The sequence below is a fragment of the Schistocerca nitens genome, chromosome 9 (assembly GCF_023898315.1).
Source record: "Schistocerca nitens isolate TAMUIC-IGC-003100 chromosome 9, iqSchNite1.1, whole genome shotgun sequence".
NCBI lineage: Eukaryota > Metazoa > Arthropoda > Insecta > Orthoptera > Acrididae > Schistocerca > Schistocerca nitens.
The window spans coordinates 431,197,834-431,224,293 of record NC_064622.1 but is presented as its reverse complement, the minus strand read 5'-3'; the positions used below and the strand labels follow the sequence as shown (position 1 = coordinate 431,224,293).

The 26,460-nt window shown below is 43.7% G+C and overlaps 1 protein-coding gene across 1 annotated transcript in view; it reads right to left on the bottom strand.

Annotated features, from left to right (window-relative positions):
- Positions 1-11,778: 11,778 nt before the first annotated feature.
- LOC126204295 (uncharacterized) overlaps positions 11,779-26,460 on the bottom strand; it is a 60,103-nt gene continuing 45,421 nt past the window's right edge. Inside the window, exon 4 of the mRNA XM_049938683.1 lies at positions 11,779-11,997. Within this exon, the coding sequence (XP_049794640.1) occupies positions 11,779-11,997 (219 nt within the window). The remainder of the gene's footprint in view (positions 11,998-26,460) is intronic.

Genomic DNA, 26,460 nt, shown 5'->3' with positions numbered 1-26,460 from the left:
TCTCTGATTATCATATTCTGAAATATCTCCATGTCTGACAATACTATGAAAAGAGCAGACTGCTACTCACCATATAGCGAAGACATTGCTTCACAGATAGGCACAACAAAAAACGGTAAAACAGGTAGGCTTTCGGCCATAAATGCCTTCATCCGAATTAGACAACAAACACAAACACACACACACACACACACACACACACACACACACACGGATACAAACGCACGTACACACACACACACACACACACACACACACACACACACACGTGACCATAGTCTCTCCCTGCGGAGGCCAGACTTACGTCCACGTATATCACAGTCAGCCATTGACGCATGATTAATTATCTTGGAGTCTGATCGCATAATGTCTTTACAGTATACGGAGGGACTTCAGTGAGTAAGTTACATGAGTAGTCCCAGGCTAAGACCATTGCGCAACAAGAGCAGCGCATTGTTAGAAGACAGTACAGGTTCCTGGTGTCTTGCAGACACAATTCCACAGCGGAACGGACAACAGATGCATCACAATTCTGGTGTGGAATGGCTCTGGAAAGGTACTCCGAAGTTGAACTACGCAGGACAGTATGATTCTTGCGGGCAAATCATATAAATTTCACAACGATCCACCTTGAAAATCTGGCGGTATACGGACTAAATGTAATGTCGCTTCCATCCATAGGCAAATAATGCCAATAATATGACCAAGGGCGCACAGACGTGAGTGATGGTGATAGGGAAGGAAGGCATCGAGGTTGACCTTATGCGATACTGTCAGGAAGTCGAGGGACTGATCCAGAGCCACGGCAGAGCGACTATCGCGCACATTGCTCAGCAGATGCGCGCCTCTGTAATCCGTGTTGATTCAACCCTTCGAGGCCGTCTGCAGTATCGATGACAAATTTGGAAACATCCGTCTGCAAATGTTCGAATGCGTGTGAATTCCTAAGGGACCAAACTGCTGAGGTCATCGGTCCCTAGACTTGCAAACTATTTCAACTAACTTATGCTAAGAATAACACACACACACACATCCATTCCGGAGGGAAGACTCGAACCTCCCGCGAGAGGAGCCGCGCAACCCGTAACATGGCGCCCCTAACCGCTCGGCCACAACGCCGCGGCTCCTGCGACTTCAGTACAGAACTTGTACCATGCTATTTCCATCCAGTCGGTAAGCTGAAAGAAAAATGTGAGGGAAAAGATATTTTCCAACGACGAGGACGTTCATACAGATGTTCTCGGATGGCTCCGCGACCAAGGAGCGGATTTGTTCTTCCAAAGAACTGAACGATTGATAGAACGTTCCGAATACTTGGTGACTGTGTTGATAAACAGTGTCGTTTTGAAGAGCACTGCAGCCTCCAGTAAAAGTTACTTGGCCTGCAGTAATGTGTAACTTTTCGGAGTCTGTTCATATCAGTTTCTGTCTCTTAATTTTCGAAGTCAGTTCATATCACTTTCTGTCACTCAAATCATTATTATATTTCGCGAGAGTCAGTAACGCTAGAGCACACTATATATTTCCTAGACAACTCAGTATCCATTTTGGTAACTTTGGTCGCCAGAATGTTGTTGCTAGTCACAGCAACCTTAGCTATCAAACAATACTTTGTATACTTCCATTTTTAAATCAGTTTTGGATGCTGTGCTGCGCAGTGTGATTATTTATGCTGAAATGAACGATGAAGTGGTTGCTGGGCAATCTTGGGTGCTACCTGTGGCTTTCCCAGGAAATAATTGGCTTGGCTTGGTTCAAATGGCCCTGAGCACTATGCGACTTAACTTCTGAGGTCATCAGTCGCCTAGAACTTAGAACTAATTAAACCTAACTAACCTAAGGACATCACACACATCCATGCCCGAGGCAGGATGCGAACCTGCGACTGTAGCGGTCGCTCGGCTCCAGACTGTAGCGCCTAGAATCGCACGGCCACTCCCACCGGCAGGAAATAATTCACAGTACATTTGTTCTGATAGGAATATAAAAATCACTTAACAGCTTTTTTATACTCTATGAAACGCCTTACGAAGATTATTACGTTAACTTTCGCAGACGATTGACGCAAAGCACAAGACAGCGGCAGCTGACCTGCAGCTGGAAGGTGGAGCTTGCTCCCTTCACACCGCTACCCTTGGTATGACGGTCTGAGGGCTGGGCAAGAGCTTGCTTCCTCAGATCTCACGGATCCCTCTATCACGCACCAAGAGAAAATGTGCGTATAGTGAGGACATCTCACTTAGTGAGTTAGTACAGAAAATCAAAACCTTACTTTTTTTTATCAATCATCGTGTGACAGACATATCAAGTTTTAAATTTTGTACCATGTAGTTAATCACCACCGTACTTAAGTTCCACCGTACTTAAACTAACCGTGTATGCAGAGTTGTAAACAAACTTATAAGAGACAGTCAAGTGAAAACGAGGCAGATGGGAAAAAGTTAGTAAACTGTTTATTATTTGAAAAGTAAACGCCATAGCTGTTAATGCAATGTGAGACTAGACCGTCGGTGCATTCATGGAAAAAGGTTTTGGTTGCCCACAGAACCACCGAACGAGGTGGCGCAGTGGTTAGCACAGTGGCTTTCGGGAGAACAACCCGTCTCCGGCCATCCCGATTTAGGATTTCCGGATTTCCCAGATCACTTCAAGCAAATATCGAGATGTTTCTTTTAAAAAGAAACGGCCGATTACCTTCCTCTTCCTTTACTAATACGAGACTGCACTCTGACTCAAGTCGACGCCCCTGTATGTCTTTCTATAGGGCTTCAAAACTATGGAAATCACATTGGGAGAGATCGGGACCCACCTGTTCCCACGTTTTTTTTTCGACTATGCTCAGTGGGACAATGTATTAATAGTTACAGTGATTGCTTCTTAAATAATAAGCAGTTTACATACTTTTTTCCACATGCCTCATTTTCATTTGATTGTCCATTGTACCAGGTGGTTATAATTAAAGTGTAGCTACTCACAGAGGTCCAGTGTGGGCTCTGATTATCGTATGACAACGAAACTTCGTAGATATTCTAATTCATTAATGAGGAACCGATTTGCACTGGGAAAAAAACTGTTCCAGTTTGGCTAACAGGTGCAAACACGACGTTGTGAACGCAAAAAAGAAATATAAAAATATTTCCAGATGTAATGGATTAGGAAAAGGGATGTGGTCAGAAAAGATAAAAAAAGTCAGAAAGGCATAATATTGATTTTATTATTAGCTGCCGATTACACAGTTTGTTCAGTATGAGTACCGGAGGCATCGACGAGATGCTGCACAGCGCAAGATTTGCATCTGGTGGCCAAAATGATAACTAATTTTTTCCAGAGTAAATCGGTGCACATAAACGCATTAGCCTATCTATCGAGTTTCGCCACTACATGATAATTACAGCCCACAAAGGACTACCGTGAACAGCTGCACTTTAATTATAACCACCCACTGCATAGGACAGTTAGCTCAGATGATGAATTGATCTATTGTGTTCCGTAATTACAGATTATTGAGAAATGGATTTATGCTCACAATTATTCTATATTTTGCTACATACATTGTGTCTACAGCATGGTCCGATCGGCAACAAATGTTTTGAAGCAGAGTTAATTGTTGTAGATATTGTTATTGTCCGTGTTTAAACGATCTCCATCGAACATCCAACACCATATTTCACTAATCATTATTATAGTCGTACAGAAACATAGTTACCCATGTCCTGAAGCGTATTTATCTTGTATATTAATAGCGGTTTTTCTCGTTAAGAGGAATATTGCGCTTAACTCTTTCAATGTTAATTTTTGTATATATACGTAGAGGAAACTTGTGAAATTTTTGTGCAGAATTGTGTGAATGTAAAAGTTGTTATAGTTAATACTATTATTATTTGTACGTTATTACTATTATGCTGTAGTAGCCCAGAGAGAAAAGACGCGCGTTATTAAAAATCAACTGCGATATTAATTGAGTTTTGTGGGATTGATTCTGATAAACCTTCTTAAAAGGCAGTCTACCTCTTTTTTTTTTCACTTTCTCTGCAATTGGCTCTTTTGACTTTGTCAATGTGTGTGTGTTATTCAGCAACGCCAAACTTTGCTACTGAGGTAACCTATGTTTCCTTATCTTAGGCGTATATTCCTTCGTGGTCGCTGGAAACAACTGTTATAGTACCCTACATTTCCCTTACAATAAATAGTGGTTCTAACCATGCCATCGATGTATTCAGCGCTGTACAGACCAGGCGGCGACTTTGAAAAATGTCCTGTTAATTGTTCCATAAAATGTAATGAGCCCTCAACACTCTATTATCAGTTTTACTCATCTCATTGCTACTAAATTATGAGAGTCACAATGTGAAGTTCGGGTTTAACAGAGCACCATTTACGAGTACTTTCGTAGTTGTACCACCAAACTGAATTCATTCGTAACTCGCAAGTATACTCTATCATAAATTTCAACTATTTGGTAGTAAGTATTTGTAATTCGCTTAAAGAATTTAAAAAACCTCCTACACAAAAACACATCCGAAAAGAAATTGCATGGGAGGTTAAATTGAAATAATAGGAAATAAGGAGTATGGTTGCAAAAATGCAGATAGCTGCGTAAATTTGGGAAGAAACGTGTTTAATGTACACAAAATACAATTCTGAGATCTGTCTTAATTTCACCTCTTAAAAGTACTGCTTATTAAAGACGGAACAAATAACATGGTTCGACAAGAAATCTCTTATGTTCATTAATCTTAGAATAAATTTCTAAAACAATTATTTTGTGATTCGTTTTATATTCATCTATTTGCGTAAGTCACAAATCTAAACTTCGCTCTCAGCGTCTGCGTAATCAAGATGCGTTTTATGGAATATCAAGTGCTCCACATCGTCCGACACACCAACTTGCACTTTACAACATAACGACAGAACCAAATGCATTCTTAGCGCCGCACGGGGTAGCTGCGTGATCTAGTGTGCGTTGTCACCGTTCGCTCAGCTGCCCCTTCGGAAGTTCGAATCCTCCCTCGGGCATGGGTATGTGTGTGTGTGTGTGTGTGTAGGTCTTAGTGTAAGTTAGGTTAAGTAGTGCGTAAGCTTAGGGGCCGATGACCTCAGCAGTTTGGTATCATAAGATCTTATAACAAATTTCCAAGTTTTGCATCCGTAGCCAACCCGAATAATAGATAACGATCTGCTATTCTTTTAATTAATAAATTAATTTTAATCTAGGGTACTTTCTAATAATTATTGCACATTATGGAAAACTTACCTCCAAAAATTTTGTCAAACTAGAAATCAGTTTTTCTGCTCAGTAACTCACACGACGTCCGGAGACGAGAAGGACTCGAACATTTTTAAACAGTTCATGCTTGTCCTGCTGCGGTACTCCACTTAAAGGAAAATAAATTGCGGTATTCCGTATGCCCGACTATTCCGAAGTACCTGACGTTTACCTTCTTCCTTTTGGTGACACTTCACATTTTATTTCGCCAAGAGAAAACAGTTATTTAACCTACTAACTTCCCTGTAAATATTCCTCCTGATTACTGTTTCATAGGAGACAAAAGCAGTCATCAAATGTCCACAGAAATTTTCCAGTACAAACGAAGCATGCTGAATATGCTAGCGCTGAACGCGGATAGTCGGGTCCTTCATTTCAGGAGCTGATTTTAATGTGATAACACATTTATTTGGAAAAGAAATTCAAAACGTTTTACGAAATTACCTTTTCAGTTTATACCTAACAAACAAACGTCAAAATTTCGTTATTCCATCTTGAGCTTTCCAAAACCATTTTCTCTCTGTCGTCAAAGGTTTTACTAATCACTGTTTCTTGTAATGGAGTAGTGTTTTACGTCTGGAAAATGTGCACCAAAGTGAGACGTTTCATGCAGTGTACATCGCTTTGCGTAATCTTTAGCAAAATTACAGACTGAATGAACCGATTTTTCTGTTTCTATTTTTGTGTTTTATGAGTGTGAAACGGAGAGAAAGGAAAGGAACATCAGAAACGAATTATGAAGAAGATTAAACAGACCGAAGATCTTCCATAGAATGATTAACATCTGAGAGGAAAAGTATTAAAAGTACCTCCAGCTCTGAACCTCGCAGTTAAATGAGACGATTTGTAACTTCTTAAGCAAAGCTTGGGCCTGCTTTGCTAGTGCCCCGTCTCTAAAGAGAAAAGCGGTGCAGTCAGCCACAAAGTTCTTTAACAAACGAAAACCAGAGCAGCCAGCCACAAATTCATCTAACAAACAATTTACGCAGACGTATTTCAGTTTCGCGCTGCAGCTTCATACTGCTGCTCACGTGTTTTTTTGGAAAAAATGCGTACTGTTACTCCAAATGTGTTTATACATAAAAATACCTCTGCTTTATCGAAACGCTAGAGTACTGTTAAAGTGTACCGTGTTATGTCTTAATGGTGGCTACCATGGTTGATAAATTTGCATTACTTGTGCGCCTACACAGTCACTGTATTGTATGGTCGATACCTGCGACAGTTTGTAATTACTTGTGATCGTGTCAATGAACAAACAATTTTGAAAATACCCTATCTCTCGCGAGCAGGGATTACTAGTATACTTCCTTTGATCGCCAGTATAATTTATTTTTTAAGCGTTTATCAGCTCGGGATACGTTTCGTGATAACCTTATCATCAGATCTGTGCTATGACAAATACAATATAAGACAAGATACTAAAAGCCATATATTGCACCAAAGCAGTTTAACCGTGAAACAAGTCAATACAAAGTTCTTGTCACTTTAAATCAATTCCGAAACGCCATCTGTGCCAAAACTGGCTAGCTAGTACGGTATGGCACGTGGTACAGTTGGAGGCGATAGTGGTAGTATGCTTATGATAATTGACAAAACTTTTAAATATTGAACACAGCAGAATAAACACAAAACTTAGAAACGAAGAAGGAAGGGATCGGAGACACTTATTACGATTGCGAGGAACCACAGCCAGTTGGTGGCCTGGTGGCCGGTAATGCTGTCACTAACGCCACCTAAAGCAAAATGTACGTTGTACCACGTCGAACTGCCTACGTCAGTTTGGGAATCGACTGTGTTACGGAATGTTGTAGCAACCGACAAGAACCTCGTACTGATTTTAAGAGGTACTTTTTCAGCTTGATTGTGTTGTTGCAATGTATGATTTTTAACTTCTGATCTTATATTGTTTGTTTCATACCACAGAACTGAAGATGGGGTTATCTCGAAAAGCGTTATGGGATGATAAAATAAACAAAAATTATATTTGCGACCAGGATAAGTGTTTTAAGATTCATTGCCAAAAATGATGGCATCTCTCGTGAGAGACCTTTTGTGGAAAGTGATAAAGCGGAGAGTAGCATTTTTAGAATAACACGGAGTAGAGAATACGTTAGGTGCATCGTACTCACTATCCTGCCTGTATGTGTTTGTAGTCTGAACACATAGTTCATTCGACGAAATAGTAATTGACTCCTTTCTCATTACCTTGGTTACAATTCCAAAAGGTCAGAGAGTCCACCAGATATTGGAGACAAAATAACATCGCGTCACATGTTTATTCGTCCTCTTGCATATATGTACACTACTGGCCATTAAAACTGCTACACCACGAAGATGACTTTCTACAGACGTGAAATTTAACCGACAGGAAGAAGATGCTGTGATATGCAAATGATTAGTTTTTCAGAGCATTCACACAAGGTTGGCGCCGGTGGTGACACCTACAACGTACTCACATGAGGAAAGTTTCCAACAGATTTCTCATGCACAAACAGCAGTTGACCGGCGTTACGTGATGAAACGTTGTTGTGATGCCTCGTGTAAGGAGAATTGCGTACCATCACGTTTGAGACTTTGACAAAAGTCGGACTGTAGCCTATCGCGATTGCGGTTTATCGTATTGCGACATTGTTGCTCGCGTTGGTCGAGATCCAATGACTGTTAGCAGAAAATCGAATCGGTGGGTTCAGGAGGTTAATACGGAACGCCGTGCTGGATCCCAACGGCCTCGTATCACTAGCAGTCGAAATGACAGGCATCTTATCAGCATGGCTGTAACGGATCGTGCAACCATGCCTCGATCCCTGAGTCAACAGATTGGGACGTTTGCAAGACAACAACCACCTGCACGAACAGTTCGACAACGTTTGCAGCAGCATGGACTATCAGCTCGGAGACTATGGCTGCGGTTACCCTTGACGCTGCATCACAGACAGGACCGCCTTGCGATGGTGTACTCAATGACGAACCTGGGTGCACGAATGGTATAACGTCATTTTTTCGGATGAATGCAGGTTCTGTTTACAGTATGATGATGGTCGCATCCGTGTTTGGCGACACCGCCGCAAACGCACATTAGAAGGGTGTATTCGTCATCGCCATACTGGCGTATCACCCGGCGTGATGGTATGGGGTGCCATTGGTTACACGTCTCGGTCACCTCTTGTTCGCATTGACGGTACTTTGTACAGTGGACGTCACTTTTCAGATGTGTTACGACCCGTGACTCTAGCCTTAGTTCGATCCCTGCGAAACCCTACATTTCAGCAGGATAATGCACGACTGCATGTTGCAGGTCCTGTACCGGTCTTTCTAGATACAGAAAATGTTCGACTGCTGCCCTGGCCAGCACATTCTCCAGATCTCTCATCAACTGAAAACGTCTGGTCAATGGTGACCGAGCAACTGGCTCATCACGATAAGCCAGTCACTACTCTTGATGAACTGTGGTATCGTGTTGAAACTGCATGGGCAGCTGTACCTGTACACGCCATCCAAGCTCTGTTTGACTCAATGCCCAGGCGTATCAACGCCGTTCTTACGGCCAGAGGTAGTTGTTCTGGGTACTGATTTCTCAGGATCTATGCACCTAAATTACGTGAAAATGTAATCACATGTCAGTTCTAGTATAATATGTTTGTCCAATGAATACCCATTTATAATCTGTATTTCTTATTATTGTAGCATGTTTTAATGGCCAGTAGTGTAGTAATAAGGCCGTTTATGTTCCTGCTATCAAGGAGACCGTAGTTCACTCATATTCACTGTTTCCGTGCAGAGAATTATTTTATTTTCTTTGAACGTTACAGCTCAGCCCAGAGGGAGTGCTAGTGATCGTTAGTGAGAAAAATTACGATGGAATGAGAACGGAAGAAATGTTACAAGTCGTTGGAGTCGGAGCACTTGCACCTCTCGCCAAGTATGGGGAAGGAATTGTACTGCCTTACTTCGAATTATTTCGTTATTATTTTCGAGTTTTCGTTCCGAATAGATATTGACACTGAGTGGATAGTTGTGCAGTCGCCACTTCAAAAGTGAGCACTTCACCACCTCACTCTGTGTTGGGCAGGCAGATTCATTTATTCAGCTTTAGGTAGTTAATGAATCAGTGATGCAACATTTATTTGTACAATATCAGAAAATCTAATAAAGGATATAGTAATCCTATTATTTTGTTCAGACAGTGGCTGGAGGCCCTTGGTGTTCTGAATTTTGTACATGGTCCTGTGTAGCAGTGTCCTCGGCTAGATACCTGAGATCTCAAAGTTAGTAACTGGCTGGAAAACAACTAAAATGTTGCCTTGAAGAGCGCATCATCCATGTGACGAAGACAGTCCAGGAACTGATCAGACGAATGGTCCCCTTGCATAGAACCCTTTGGCTTTTCAGATGAAGACTTTGGGTCTCTTGTATAGTAGTAGCTAATTGTTGAACTGGGCCTTCTGAAGCACGGCTGGTTGAGACCTGAAATCATTTTATAGACTTTCCAAAATGCGGTGAGATCACTTTTCTTCAGGGTAGTAGTTGAATGAGTTATCTGGATTTGTTCTTATTAACTGAACCTCACCAGCTAGCATCACTTACCGGAATCTCGAGCTGCATACTATATAGGCTGCAAGTTCGACAAAAAATACTGGCCCCAAATTTTGAATGGGCGCAATGAAGATGATTTGTTTGATCCAGTTGAGTATCAGCTGATGAAAGATAAACAGTTATATAGATTTACGATTGAGAAGCATGCTACCTTGTTGTGTGTTCATTGGAGACAAGGAGAGGGTAATCAGTAAAGGCAACAAAGTCGCTGGGCTCCAGGTTCATTTGTACTCCCACCCTAAGATTTTTTACTGGGTTATGTGTACTAAAGTAACCCTCAAACGTTAAGAAAGCTACACCAGGACACTGGAAACACTGCTGCTCCCGTCTCTCAAGCAGATATGTCACGCACGCCTCACAAATTGATAAATCACAAATCACACCAGGTGCAGTCATTTCCAGCATAGTACGAGAGGCTTTCAATAAGCAATACGACACAATTTTTTTCGGCCAATTTCTGTAGAAAAATTACGTATTTCGTTGTGGGGCATCTTGGAGTATTCCCTTCTCAGCCCCTGTAATTTCATGAAGTTCCAATTGGTGGCGACGCTACATTTAACCTTCGAAATGGCGTCTGTAAGGAGGTGAGTTCCAAGGAGAGAGCTGGCATTCATTTCGGTGGAAAACCAGAGTACCGTAGATATTCGTAGGCGCTTGCAGGCTGTCTACGGAGACCTAACAGTGAACAAAAGCACGATGAGCCGTTGGGCGAGGCGTCTGTCTTCATCGCAACGAGGTCGCGCAAACCTGTCCCATCTCCCGCGTGCTGGTCGACCACATACACCTAAGACTGGTGCAATGTTGGAAACAGCGGACACTCTCATTCGAGGTGACCATGAAACACCTCGCTGCAGAACTGGACGTCTCTGTTGGTGGTGCTGAGAAAGTCGGCAACCAGTGGGGGTTATGTTACGTTATGTTACGTTAACCGGGGACCTAGAAACGACGGAGAGGCTCCGTTCCAACCGCATCCGCAGTGGTCCGCAACCCCACGACGACTACCGCAGTCCACTTCACTCCTCCACCGCCTCACACCGAATCCAGGGTTAATGTGCGGTTCGGCCCCCGGTGGACTCCCCAAAGGAACGTCTCACACCAGACGAGTGTAACCCCTATGTTTGCGTGGTAGAGTAATGGTGCTGTACGCGTACGTGGAGAACTTGTTTGCGCAGGAATCGCCGACATAGTGTAGCTGAGGCGGAATTAGGGGACCCAGCCCACATTTGCCGAGGCAGATGGGAAACTGCCCAAAAACCATCCACAGACTGGCCGGCTCACTGGACGTCGACAAAAATCCGCCGGGCGGATTAGTGCCGGGAACCGGCGCTCCTTCCCACCCGGAAAGCCGTGCGTTAGACCGCACGGCCAAGCGGGCGGGCAACCAGTGGTGGTACTCAAACGTGTGTGTCCTTCTGGTTCCTCGCCGCCTAGCAGGAGACGGATTTCGCGCCATCCGACTTACATCTATTTGGCCGAATGACGAATGCTCTCCGTGGGAAGCAGTAAGTGGATGCTGAGAAAGTTATTGATGAAGCGTTGGCTCTGACGTCGACTAGTGGAGTGGTACCACTTGAGCCTACAGAACATCCCAGTAGCATGCCGTATAGCATCGCATTGAACGGAGCCTATATTGAAAAATAGGTATTGTAGCCAAAAGAGTGGTGTAGCCAAAAGAGTTGAGAATAATATGGTGTTCTTGAATCCTGAATAAAACCAAACTGCTTTCAGAAAACATGTGGTGCATTACATATTGAAATTGCTTCGTATATAAGGAGCCCTTTCTTAGGAAATTTTATATATATATATATATATATATATATATATATATATATATATATATATATATATATTACATAGTGTCACTTGTAAACTTTTTTCAGGAGCTTTATTTGGACCACACTGTGGATTTACGGCAGCTACTGGGTGTAGCGGAGCGTCTGCAGCGTGGCCACTTCCTGGCTGAAGTCGCTCTCCGGGTTCTCTAGCAGGTGGACGGCGTCCTCGACGAGGCGACGGCTGGCGTCACGACGCGCCTCGCCCTTCTCCAGAACCTTCTCCAGCACCGCCCGCAGCTGCTCCGCCGCGTTCAGCTGCGACGTCCCCTCCAACCAGCGTATCATCGCGTCAGAGAAACCCTGCGGCCACAGACATTGTCATTGAGCCAGTGTGCAGCCGTGAACGTTAACGGAAAGTCACGCAAGAGAACTTTGACTGTCGAAGATATACATCACATTCATAGAAGACTGGAATGTTACTATGTACTAGATGGGTATTGCTGAACTCCGTGGGTATTGTTATACAAATACTGCTCAGGGAAACGTTTTTTTTTTTTCTTTCTTATTGTCGACTTTTCAATCAGGCCCATATACTGCGCGAGTATTTGTTCAGTTAGTGGCATTTTATATGATGTATGAATGACTTTATACACACGAGGTGTGACAGATATAAGAGCAGACATTTTGACATGTGGTACCTTAATACATGCACACATCACTGTGTTGTTTGTTGTTTCTCTGTTTCTGGAAGATACTTGGTCGCTGAATGCATGTCTGATTTCAGAATATCTGTATCGGCCTCAGCTTCCGTATGATACTGGTTCCTGTAAATACTTACGTCAGCCTGTGTATTAAGGCATTATATATGTATGGCAAAAGAGAGCAAAAACATCTATGTTAGTACACAAATTAATCAAAGAATTGAGCCACGTAAGAGTAACGAAAAGTTAATAAACAAGTGTAACGGTCTTTTCTGCCCGTTTTCCTGCAATACTTCGCCTCAGGGACGTCTCTTCATTAGGTTTAGCATTAGTAGGACAATAAGAAAGATAGCCATTCTATTTTTTCACTACCACACAACGAATCAAAGAAATGTTCATCAGCCATTAATTCCTTTATTTGCTGTCCTACAAATATTCCTTCCTTAGTTTTTGCTTCACTGATCCTTGGAAACGTATCACGCAAATACGTGAATCCATTGCTTTATCTAAGGCTTTGATAAAAGCCAACTTTATTCGTAGCGGAGGCAGACGCATATTTTTCGCGTCAGCAGGTGGAATCTTCTTCTCTCCAGGTAGCAGTTTTTTCCTAGCAGTCCATTTTTTCGAAGAAGAGAGGTTTTTACCTGCTCCTTCCGTCCCATTCGCATATAAAGCAGCAATACTTTGTGTAGCTGAGCTACAAGTCGAGCACAATTGCAATAACCTCACGATCTCCACCTATGCCATTTGTATTTCTCGAGTATGTGTGAACAGCAGTTTAAAGTTCTCAGCTCTGCTTCATGTTAACGGTATGAACCATCGGAAAGGAAGGAAATTTGTTACCATTGTGGAGAAGTATTGCTTTCAGACTACAAACAATAAACACTCACTCTCGTATCAGGAAGTAGATTCCTTTCTTTTAATCGTGAAGCTAGAAGATCAGCCTTTTGCTTAGACACTATTAAATCACGAAGAAGGTCGTTGAGATCCCTCGAGAAAAAATGTGGCTCATTTGATTCAAAGAGAGGGTGTGTGTGCAATTGTGAGTTTACATACCCTATGGATGTGATCCCAGATTATTTGGTTCACAAAAATTACAGTCTGTTGTGTGATCCGTTGGTTCGCCCTCATCATGGAGACACCAAAGGACATGTGACGTGATTCTGTTAACTAGCCGGACGGGAGTGTAACACATGTCAAACAGCCTGTATCGGAGGCCCATTTTTTGTCTGCTTCGCCAACCTTGCAACCAAAATAAAGTTCATTGCATTATGTACTTTAGAGGGTTATGTTTTCGTTTTTGTGATTTCAGAGTTAACTCACCACAGATATAACGAAATGAATTTGAGTTATTTATACAGGTACTAGGCATTTCTTCTTTTAAATTCACGCATCACACAAACCTTCAGCTTACAAGGGCAGAGCTCCTCACTACTGAGGCTGCTGCGACAAACACAACGCGTTGCAGTGCAATGTGAACATCATTCATCGGCCTCTTTCGTATCCTAGTGGTCACTGTCGGAAATGTGGATCATGTATGGAATTCCTTGCATATACAGGGTGCTACAAAAAGGTACGGCCAAACTTTCAGGAAACATTCCTCACACACAAAGAAAGAAAATACGTTATGTGGACATGTGTCCGGAAACTCTTACTTTCCATGTTAGAGCTCATTTTATTACTTCTCTTCAAATCACATTAATCATGGAATGGAAACACACAGCAACAGAACGTACCAGCGTGACTTCAAACACTTTGTTACAGGATATGTTCAAAATGTCCTCCGTCAGCGAGGATACATACATCCACCCTCCGTCGCATGGAATCCCTGATGCGCTGATGCAGCCCTGGAGAATGGCGTATTGTATCACAGCCGTCCACAATACGAGCACGAAGAGTCTCTACATTTGGTACCGGGGTTGCGTAGACAACAACTTTCAAATACCCCCATAAATGAAAGTCAAGAGGGTTGAGGTCAGGAGAGCGTGGAGGCCATGGAATTGGTCCGCCTCTACCAATACATCGGTCACCGAATCTGTTGTTGAGAAGCGTACGAACACTTCGACTGAAATGTGCAGGAGCTCCATCGTGCATGAACCACATGTTGTGCGTACTTGTAAAGGCACATGTTCTAGCAGCATAGGTAGAGTATCCCGTATGAAATCATGATAACGTGCTCCATTGAGCGTAAGTGGAAGAACATGGGGCCCAGTCAAGACATCACCAACAATGCCTGCCCAAACGTTCACAGAAAATCTGTGTTGATGATGTGATTACACAATTGCGTGCGGATTCTCGTCAGACCACACATGTTGATTGTGAAAATTTACAATTTGATCACGTTGGAATGAAGCCTCATCCGTAAAGAGAACATTTGCACTGAAATGAGGATTGACACATTGTTGGATGAACCATTCACAGAAGTGTACCCGTGGAGGCCAATCAGCTGCTGATAGTGCCTGCACACGCTGTACATGGTACGGAAACAACTGGTTCTCCCGTAACACTCTCCATGACAACTTCTCTGACGCTGACATTAGGGTTATCGTCAACTGCACGAAGAATTGCCTCGTCCATTGCAGGTGTCCTCGTCGTTCTAGGTCTTCGCTAATCTCGAGTCATAGGCTGGAATGTTCCGTGCTCCCTAAGACGCCGATCAATTGCTTCGAACGTCTTCCTGTCGGGACACCTTCGTTCAGGAAATCTGTCTCGATACAAACGTACCGCGCCACGGCTATTGCCCCGTGCTAATCCATACATCAAATGGGCATTTGCCAACTCCGCATTTGTAAACATTGCATTGACTGCAAAACCACGTTCGTGATGAACACTAACCTGTTGATGCCACGTACTGATGTGCTTGATGATAGTACTGTAGAGCAACGAGTCGCATGTCAACACAACAGCGAAGTCAATATTACCTTCCTTCAATTGGGCCAACTGGCGGTGAATCGAGGAAGTACAGTACATACTGATGAAACTAAAATGAGCTCTAACATGGAAATTAAGCGTTTCCGGACAAATGTCCACATACCATCTTTTGTTTATTTGTGTGTGAGGAATGTTTCCTGAAAGTTTGGCCGTACCTTTTTGTAACACCGTGTGTATACACTACTGGCCATTAAAATTACGACACCAAGAAGAAATGCAGATGATAAATGGGTATTCATTGGACAAATATATTATACTAGAACTGACTTGTGATTACATTTTCAAACATTTGGTTGCATAGATCCTGAGAAATCAGTACCCTGAACAACCATCTCTGGCCGTAATAACTACTTGATACGCCTGGGCATTGAGTCAAACAGAGCTTGGATGGCGCGTACATGTACAGCTGCCCATGCAGCTTCAACACAATACCACAGTTCACCAAGAGTAGTGACTGGCGTATTGTGACGAGCCAGTTGCTCGGCCACCATTGACCAGGCGTTTTCAATTGGTGAGAGATCTGGAGAATGTGCTGGCCAGGGCAACAGTCGAACATTTTCTGTATCCAGAAAGGCCCGTACAGGACCTGTGACATGCGGTCGTGCATTATCCTGCTGAAATGTAGGGTTTCGCAGCGATCGAATGGAGGGTTGAGCCACGGGTCGTAACACATCTGAAATGTAACGTCCACTGTTCAAAGTGCCGTGAATTCGAACAAGATTTGACCGAGACGTGTAACCAAGGGCACCCCTTACCATCACGCCGGGTGATACACCAGTATGGCGATGACGAGTACACACTTCCAATGTGCGTTCACCGCCATGTCGCCAAACACGGATGCGACCATCATGATGCTGTAAACAGAACCCGGATTCACCCGAAAAAATAACGTTTTGCCATTCGTGCACCCAGGTTCGTCGTTGAGTACACCATCACAGGCGCTCCTGTCTGTGATGCAGCGGCAAGGGTAACCGCAGCCATGGTCTCTGAGCTGATAGTCCATGCTGCTGCAAACGTCGTCGAACTGTTCGTGGAGATGGTTGTTGTCTTGGAAACATCCCCATCTGTTGACTCAGGGATAGAGACGTGGCTGCACGATCCGTTATAGCCATGCGGATTCGATGCCTGTCATCTCGAATGCTAGTGATACGAGGCCGTTGGGATCCAGCACGGCGTTCCGTATTACCCTCCTGAACCCACCGATTCCATATTCTGCTAACAGTCACTGAATCTCGACCAACGCGAGCAGCAATGTCGCGATACGATAAACCGCATTCGCGATTAACTACAATCGACCTTAATCAAAGTCGGAAACGTGATGGTACGCAATTCTCCTCCTTACACGAGGCATCACATCAACGTTTCACGAGGCAACGCCGGTCAACTGCTTTTTGTGTATGAGAAATCGGTTGGAAACCTTCCTCATTTCAGCACTTTGTTGGTATCTCCACCGGCGCCAACCTTGTGTGAATGCTCTGAAAAGCTAATTATTTGCATATAACAGCATCTTCTTCCTGTCGCTAAATTTCGAGTCTGAAGCACGTCATCTTCGTGGTGTAGCAATTTTAATGGCCAGTAGGATATATATGCCATCAAGAAACTATCTACCCGTTCATCCCCCCTTATAGCAAAAACTGAAAGGAAAACGATGAACATTCACTCTTGGAGATAACTACTTTGCTAACAATGATACGTGCATGTAAGTAGCACAATGAAAAGTGTTCGATGGGCCCATCGTTCGGTGTCGTCAGACGCACATAGTAAGCTGTAGTGTCAAAGTTGCGTGCTGAAGTTGCAGTTTCCGTTGGTAGCCCCGAGAGCCGATTACGTCAGCATATTCCCTCACACGTCTGCGCTAGCCGCATAAAACTAATCTTGGCCTTTTAGATTATGATGATCTTTTCCAGCAACTGTTTATGAACAGTGCTGATGTGAAGAAATAGCACACTAGTTGCATTAAAAATTAGTTTTTACAGCAGCTGGTGTGCTATTTCTCCCCATCGTACATCTTGTATTTCCATTCACACAGGCAACCCAAGTTCAGTCGGACTTATTTTTTGTGCCACCTATTCTTGCTTCACACAAAGAGAAAGATTGACTTCACGGGAGCGCAAAAGGTAGTAAATCCCCTTCACACAGAAGAAGTAAAATTATCTTCTACTTCAATTTCAAAGAACAATTTCATGTATTTACCGAAAATCGCGAAAAAATATAATAAAAATGTTGGCGCTCAATATTGCCATTTCGAAATCGATATATAGGGGAAACAGGCATCGCCGATATACTGCAAGCTGTCGCTTGCGTTTATCATAAATATATGGCCGAGTAATGGTAAATGTTATTATATTTAAAGAAAAGCATTATCTTCTCAATAACTTCAAATCATGAGCTACAGCCTCAATTTTTGTATATGAAATTAGTGAATTTTTGTTGCCTGTGTCTGAGGTCACTTTCAGAACTCAAATTAACAATCAAATTAACTGAAATGATAACACTGTACCTTGAATTGTTGGTGTGCTCATGTATCACCACAATAAAATAAAAACAGTGAATAATTGCGAACAGTGGCGTACATAAGTTTACAAAAAATTACAAGTTTTTTCTTTTGTGATTACAGTTAGCTGACGTATCTTACAAAAAGAGCGAGAAACACAAATCAGAAAAGAGATGGTGCTTTTTTTGGCAAAACAGTCATTGTGGTACAAGCTATACAAATTCTCCCGTGAGTTAATCCCCTTTACAACGCAATTTCACTTTCCACTGCGAGATCCAATTCTATTGAAATGGAATCCACTACAAACTATGGTTTCCTGGAGGACAGGGAACCGTGAATGTCATTTAACAACCCTACGCCTGTGCGGCAATGCTTTACCCTTTGACCTGGATTCAGGTGACAGCGGCAATGTGGGCGAGAAGCGACGCGCTGCGGCAGCTGCAATGTTCTGACTCGTCCACTGAAGTTTGCAGACTACGTGGGCTTGCGTTATTAATAGAAGGTGGTGAACTTCCGTGTCAGAGCCCTGAAATCCCGACAGATTTTGGTGCGACGTGCACCCGTTCGGTGCTCTGGCAAAACCAATTTGACTCACAGGCACGATGGTGCATGCTGGAATTGTCAAGTGTCAGACGGCCAACTCAGGATGAATAAGTTCACCCTTGTGAAACACGATATGTCCGAGATGATATAATTTCCAAAATTCATAGATGCCTCCTGAGAAACTTGCGGACCAGCATTCGTAGAACAAAGGGTCTTGAAGAGAGAAGACCTAGCAACAACCTGGGTGATGTTTCCATAATCATTTTCACTCTACAGTAGAGGGAGAGCTGATATCAAACGGCCTGGCAGATTAAAACTGTGTGCCGGACGGACACTCGAATTCATGACCTTATCGTGCTTGGGTAGCTCAGTTGATAAACCACTTGAAACTTCCTGGCAGATTAAAACTGTGTGCCGGGCCGAGACTCGAAATCGGGACCTTTGCCTTTCGCCGGCAAGTGCTCTACCAACTGAGCTACCCAAGCACGACTCACGTCCCGTCCTCACAGCTTTACTTCTGCCAGTACCTCGTCTCCTACGTTCCAAACTTTACAGAAGCTCTCCTGCGAACCTTGCAGAACTAGCACTCCTGAAAGAAAGGATATTGCGGAGGCATGGCTTAGCCACAGCCTGGGGGATGTTTCTAGAATGAGATTTTCACTCTGCAGCGGAGTGTGCGCTGATATGAAACTTGCTGGCAGATTAAAACTGTGTGCCCGACCGAGACTCGCACTCTGGGCCTTTGCCTTTCGCGGGCAAGTGCTCTACCAACTTGGGTAGCTCAGTTGGTAGAGCACTTGCACAAGTAAAGCTGTGAGAACGGTGCGTGAGTCGTGCTTGGGTAGCTCAGTTGGTGGAGCACTTGCCCGCGAAAGGCAAAGGTCCCGAGTTCGAGTCTCAAGATTGAAAATCTCATTCTGATAAACCACTTCATCGCGAAAGATGAAGGTCCCCAGTTCGAGTCGTGGTCCAGCACACAGTTTTAATCCACCAGGAAGTTTCACATCAATGCTCACTCCGCTGCAGAGTGAAAAATTCATTCTGGCCCCGTTGACTAACAAAATTTGGTTAAATACATATTTTCGACAGGAAATGGACCTCAAAGAAATGTGTATTCGTTCTGCGATACAAACGTGTGTTGTCCAGTCATTTCAGTCTGTATATGTGGTGCCTAGTCATTGCAGTGAGTAGAATTTAGCATTACAACACCGAATTCTAGTGTTCGAGTCAGGGTCATGGTGAATTCTTCTTTTGTTGTTTTCTAATACTGGCCTGCCCAATAATATTGTAGTACCGGTACATTGTTTATTAAAGGGCACATATCCTTCAATTGCAGTTGTTTTAACGCTGGAAATAATAATTATTGATCAGACATGGTACAAATAGTTATAAGCAGTTTAAAATAATGATCAGAAAACCAGAAGACCCTGAAGACTGGAGATAGGACCTTCTTGTTCACAGGACATGTACATTAGTATGTTCCGCAGAAACGATTAGCATTTGAACCCAGCTCAACATCGATATTGCGGCGCAACACCAGCTACTGGTAAAATGTGCCTGCGGCTCTCGTTGTCGCTACAAGCCGAAGGTAACAGATCAGTGTGACTTGAGCAAGCGTGCAGGCGTAAGCGTGGACCGTAGCGTCAAATCAGTGATTTTGAAAAAGTTCGCATTACTGGCACGAGAGAATGTGATACATCCATCCGCGAAACTGCCGCTCATGTGGGTCTAAATGTTTCGACAGTGCAACGGGTGCGTGCAGAATGGTTCTCGGAAGGCCGTGGACCACAACGAAATGGGTCAGATAGCACCAACCAGACCCCCCCCCCCCCCCCCCCCCCCGAGAAGATAAACATCTCATCCTGACAGTCCGTCGCCATTTACTACGGCATGGTTTACGTGGGGATCGTCCTACCCTTGACGAACGTGCAGAAACATACTACACGGCAATGGTGTATGGAAAGACTTCACTGGGGACAGGAATGCATCAAATAGTGGCTTGGACGAATCCAGTTTCCGTTTGTTTGAAAATGATGACCGCATTTTGGTTTGCCCAAAACAGGGGGAGCGGCATCACGGTGACTGTATTCGCACAAGACATAAAGCACCAAATCAAGGCCTTATGATGTGGGGTGCTATTGGGTACAACCACAAACCTGTGACCACCGTGACCTACGTGAACGACATCCTGCGACAAGTAGCCATACAGTTTCTGCACAATACCTTAGACGCCATTTTTCAGTAAGACACCGCACGATCACATGTTCCTGCACGAACTCTGGCCTTCTTGGTGTCACAGGATGTCAGCTTTTCGTCCTGACCCACCAGATCACCAGGCTTATGGCCAGTAGAAAATGTAATGTAGTGTAACGGGGGGTGCTGCACTGCGACCCAAGGCCAACCACCAGTGATGAATTTTGGAACCAGTTGGAAACAGCATAGACGGCTACGCTTTATACCCGTCGATGCCACCGCGCACGGAACAAGTTATCAGGGTCCTTGGCGGACCCTGTGCCTACAAGGAAAAAGGCACATAGTTAACTATGAAATGCTAATCATTTCTGCAGAACATAGTAATGTCCTTGTCCTAGGAGTAAGAATGTCCCATCTCTACTCGTTCAGGATATTGTTTTTTTCTGAACATGAGTGGAAATCGTCTCCCATGAGACAGAAAAAGACTGTTTCAATGCACATATGTTAAAAACACGTACTGCATTCAGTGTGTCTAGAACTTCATTCACTTTTTCATGTCTTCTTCGCGGGGGGCGGGGGTGGGGGGGGGGGGGAGAACAAGTGAAGAAAAGGAAAGCTATGGTGACAACTGAGTGGAAAGCATGGAGTTATGTAGTGCGTGGAGGAGTAGACAGCAAACGTTTAAAACCCAAATATCATTAAAAGTGAAGTGTGAAGTGATAAAAACAATTGTACTCCCAATTCTGTGACGTCCGAGTATGCCAGTTTTCGTGTGTACATACAAAGGACAACAGCACTTCTGTCACAACGAACGTGAAATTTTCGTTAGCTGAGAATTACTGAACTCTAGAATGAAATCTGATTGAGACTGTCGGGCTCCGTTTTCGTGATACGTTATCCTCTATCTATAAAAGAACTTGAAAATGCTGCTCATTGATTACTTTGGTATTGCTTTATTAATTTGCATTCATTTATTGCAGATGTAATTGTTAATAAAACAGAAATGATGACTAAAATACACTGCTGGCCACCGTAAATGCAACACCAAGAAAGACAAGAGGTAGCACAAAAAAATTTATTTTGTAGATAACATGTTGACCAAGTATCAAATGATTACGTTTACAGTCGTCTGTGACATGTGGTTCCTGCCAGAATCAGTAGCCAGAGTAGCCGCCATTGTTGGAGATCACCGCTGCCACACGTCTCGGCATTGAGTCAAAGAGACGTTGGATGTGTTCCTGGGGTACAGCAGCCCAAGCAGCTTCCACACGTTGCCAAAGATCATCTGGTGTGGCAGCTGGGGATGTAATCTGGGTCACTCGTTGAGCAACCATGGACCACATGTTTTCTATCGGCGAAAGATCCGGAGAGCGAGCCGGCCAGGGAAGCGATTCAATCTGGTTATTGACGAAGAACCTTTGGACAATGCGTGCCACATGTGGTCGCGCATTATCCTGTTGAAATATGGCTGTGGCCGAGCCCTGAAGGTAAGGAAGGACAACTGGATCCAGCACCTCGGATATGTAGCGCCGGCTATTTAAAGTACCGGCAATGCGTACTAGAGGCGTGCGAGAGTAATATCCAATACCGCCCCATACCATAATACCCGGTGCAAGACCAGTGTGGCGGTGCATAATGCAGCTGTCCAGCATCCTCTCTCCACGGTGTCTCCACACTCGAATCTGACCATCGTGGTGCTGCAGACAGAATCGTGCCTCGTCAGTAAAGACAACGTCATTCCATTCTGCCGTCCACATCCGTCTGTCATCACACCATTGGCGACGGAGACGTCTGTGGTTCTGCGTCAACGGTAGACGAAGCAATGGACGTCTTGCGGACAGACCACTCTGCTGTAAACGGCGTCGAATGGTACGCGCAGACACTGGATGATGCGTTACAGACGCAATGTGCTGTGCTATGGTTCGGGATGTCACTGAGCGATCCGTCACTGCCTTGCGCACAATATGCCTATCAGCACGTGCAGTGGTGCACCGAGGTGAATGCGATCGACCACGTCGGTCCGTCGTACCCTCCTGCATCCAACGGTCACATATCCGCATTACAGTTGTTTGGTTTCGTCCAACACGACTAGCGATTTCTCTGTATGATAATCCACAATCTCGGTAAGCCACTATCCTTCCTCTGTCGAACTCGGATACTTGATCAAACGATGTTCGCTGTTGTGTACGAGGCATAACAGATCGTCTTGTGAAACAACCACAAGGTAAACACACGTGCCGAACGTACACTCGTCGAAATCGCCAAGCCTTAAATGGCGCTATGAGGTGGCGCCACAGGCGCGCGTGATGTGCGTCTGCGCTGAAATTCTAATCTGCTGCATATCTCATCGCTGCAAACGCATGGTGTAAATTTCACTTGATTCGGATGCTTCCTTCAGGGTGTTGCATTTACGGTGGCCAGCAGTGTATGTATAATTTTTTTGTTTGTTTTTAGTCATCAGTCTTCTGACTGGTTTTATGCGGCCCGCCAGAATTCCTCTCCTATGCCAATCTCTTCACCTCAGCGTAGCAGTTGTGCGGGGTAGCCGGGAGGTTTGGGGAACCTTGCCACGGTTTGCACCGCTCCCCTACCCCCTTCGCCCCCCCCCCCCCCCCCCCTCGGAGGGTCGAGTCCTCCCACCGGCTTGCGTATGTGTGTTGTCTTTAGCGTAAGTTAGTTTAAGTTAGATTAAGTATGTTTAAGCCTAGGGACAGATGACCTCAGCAGTGTGGTCCCACAGGAACTTAGCGCCAAATTAGTGTAGCACTTGCAACCTACGTCCTCAATTATTTGTTTCTACAGTTTTTGCCTCTACAGTTCCCTCTAGTACCATGGAAGTCATTACCTGATGCCTTAACAAATGTCCTATCATCCTGCCCCTTCCTCTTGTCAGTGTTTTCTACATATCCCTTTCCTCCCTGATTCTGCGAAGAACCTCCTCATTCCTTACCTTATGAGTTCACCTGATTTTCAACATTCGCCTGTAGCACCACATCTCAACTGCTTCGATTCTCTTATGCTCCAGTTTTCCGACAGTTCACTACCCTACAATGCTGTGCTGCAAACGTACACTCTCAGAAATTTCTTCCTCAAATTAAGGTCTACGTTTGATACTAAGGGACTTCTCTCGGCCAGGAATGCCCTTTTATCCAGTGCTATTCTGCATTTGTTGTCCTCCTTGCTCCGTCCGTTATTGATTATTTTGCACGCTTTCTTAACGTCATCTACTTGGTAACCGTCAGTCATGATGTTAACTTTCTCACTGTTCCCATTTCTGCTGCTTCTCATTACTTTCGTCTTTCTTCAATTTACTCTCAATTCATTTCCTGTATACATTATAGTTTGCTTCCTATTCAAGAGAGATGTAATTCTTCTTCACTTTCATTCAGGATAGCAATGTCATCAGCGAATCGTATCATTGATATCCGTTCACCCTGAATTTTAATCGCACTCCTGAATCTTTCTTTTATTTCCGTCATTTGTTGATGTACAGAACGTCTAATAAAAAATCAATGTTGACTTTTTCGAAATATCGGTGGTGGATAATGATACTTTTTTAAATATCGACTTAGCAGATTCACTATATTTTTTAAAAATATCAATAGTTCTAGAATATGAATGAAACTTTCCTCCAGATTAAAACTGATCTTAAGACTGGGATTCGAAACTCAATTTTCGTTACGCACATATAAACATCAAATCATTCCACAGATGGTATTTCCTGTGGGACTGAACGTTCCCAGAACTTGCTGTATTACCTGATCCGTGATTTGGGGAGAGTGGAGTGCATTTTTTTAACCATCTCTTTGCATGTTGTGCTAACCATATCATATCTAGATAACCTTCTATAAAGTGTTTCGTATATTTAGTCGTTGTGTTTACCTATTGTCAGTTTTACTGCTCCTGCCAGTGTTAATTAATCCTTGGTGCAGTAGCAGACGCCCACTAAACTGTCCATTTTTGTGATAAAGGTCCTTCACAGGCATCCTTCCTCACCTATTATGTTTTGTACTTTTTCATACGTCCACTTAATTTTAAAATTTCTTAGATAGAAGCAAATTTGAAGAAATTCCGTTTTTTTTTCTAACCACGCCTCACAGTTATAGAGCGCTGTGCCCTATACGTACACGTTCAGAAACGTCTTACTCGTCCCCAGTGTCATTAGAGCGATCACTGATTCTTCACCTCTGCTCACCTATAAGTGATCCTTGCTTTGGCCATTCTCTGTAGTGTTACTTCCTATTTATGATAATTTTTCATTTCGCCCACTACTGAGTTGATATTAAGAAATTTGTCACTCTCTTTTGTGCTGAACATCATAACTTTCGTCTTACTTTGCTTAATAGACTGACTGACAAAAATGTGAAGCATCCAAAACGGGAGGAGGAAACGTTGCTTGACGGATTGAGCGGCTATATGAGTCCACATGTCATTACAATATCGCACCCAGTCTGTCATTAATGCATGTTCTGATTCGGTTGGTGAGAATGTTTTAAGGCCGTCATGTGCTCTGCTGAGACAAGCTGGCCAACAAATGTTGTAAGTGGTCCTTGATGTCCTGGATACTGGCAATGGGGCAGAGCTGACGTCCAAGCTGGTCATACATTTTCCAGCGGGGGCAGATCTGGGGAGCCACCAAGACCATGGGAGTGCCTCAACATCACGTATACAGTTCATTAAGATGCATATCAAGTATGGGAAAGCGCTGTCCTCTTGCAAAATGTCACGACGATACTACAGTCTTAGAGGTAATATGTGAAGACGCAGCATGTCCCTGACGTGCTGTTGTACCGTCGGCGTTCCCTCAGTCACTAAGTCATGACCTGAAACCATAACCGATTGCTACTCAGACCATGATGCCATGAGTAACACTGCGGTGCCTCTACAGACATTGGAAGAACTTGTCCCCACCCCGGATAACTGCCATAATCGCTGATGATATCCAAGGACTACGATTCTTGGCTAAACACAACGCAACGCCATTAACCGGCAGTCCATGCTTCCCGCTTAAGGCACCACGCAAAATGCTGACGTTTTTGTGGTGATGTTAACGGAACTCTAAGCACAGGACAATCAATCCTTAGTCCGGCTACTGATCGTTTACGAACAGTGGTGTCTATTACTTATTCTCAGATGGCAGGCACAGATGCGACGGGCTTACGATGTGCTTAGGACATAAAACGATGATCCTCCCTTAGGTGGTCAAATGTTGTTGTTGTTGTGGTCTTCAGTCCTGAGACTGGTTTGATGCAGCTCTCCATGCTACTCTATCCTGTGCAAGCTTCTTCATCTCCCAGTACCTACTGCAGCCTACATCCCTCTGAATCTGCTTAGTGTATTCATCTCTTGGTCTCCCTCTACGATTTTTACCCTCCACAGTGCCCTCCAATGCTAAATTTGTGATCCCTTAATGCCTCAAAACATGTCCTACCAACCGATCCCTTCTTCTAGTCAAGTTGTGCCACAAACTTCTCTTCTCCCCAATCCTATTCAATACCTCCTCATTAGTTACGTGATCTACCCACCTTATCTTCAGCATTCTTCTGTAGCACCACATTTCGAATGCTTCTATTCTCTTCTTGTCCAAACTAGTTATCGTCCATGTTTCACTTCCATACATGGCTACACTCCATACAAATACTTTCAGAAACGACTTCCTGACACTTAAATCTATACCTGATGTTAACAAATTTCTCTTCTTCAGAAACGATTTCCTTGCCATTGCCAGTCTACATTTTATATCCTCTCTACTTCGACCATCATCAGTTATTTTACTCCCCAAATAGTAAAACTCCTTTACTACTTTAAGTGTCTCATTTCCTAATCTAATTTCCTCAGCATCACCCGATTTAATTTGACTACATTCCATTATCCTCGTTTTGCGTTTGTTGATGTTCATCTTATATCTTCCTTTCAAGACACTGTCCATTCCGTTCAACTGCTCTTCCAAGTCCTTTGCTA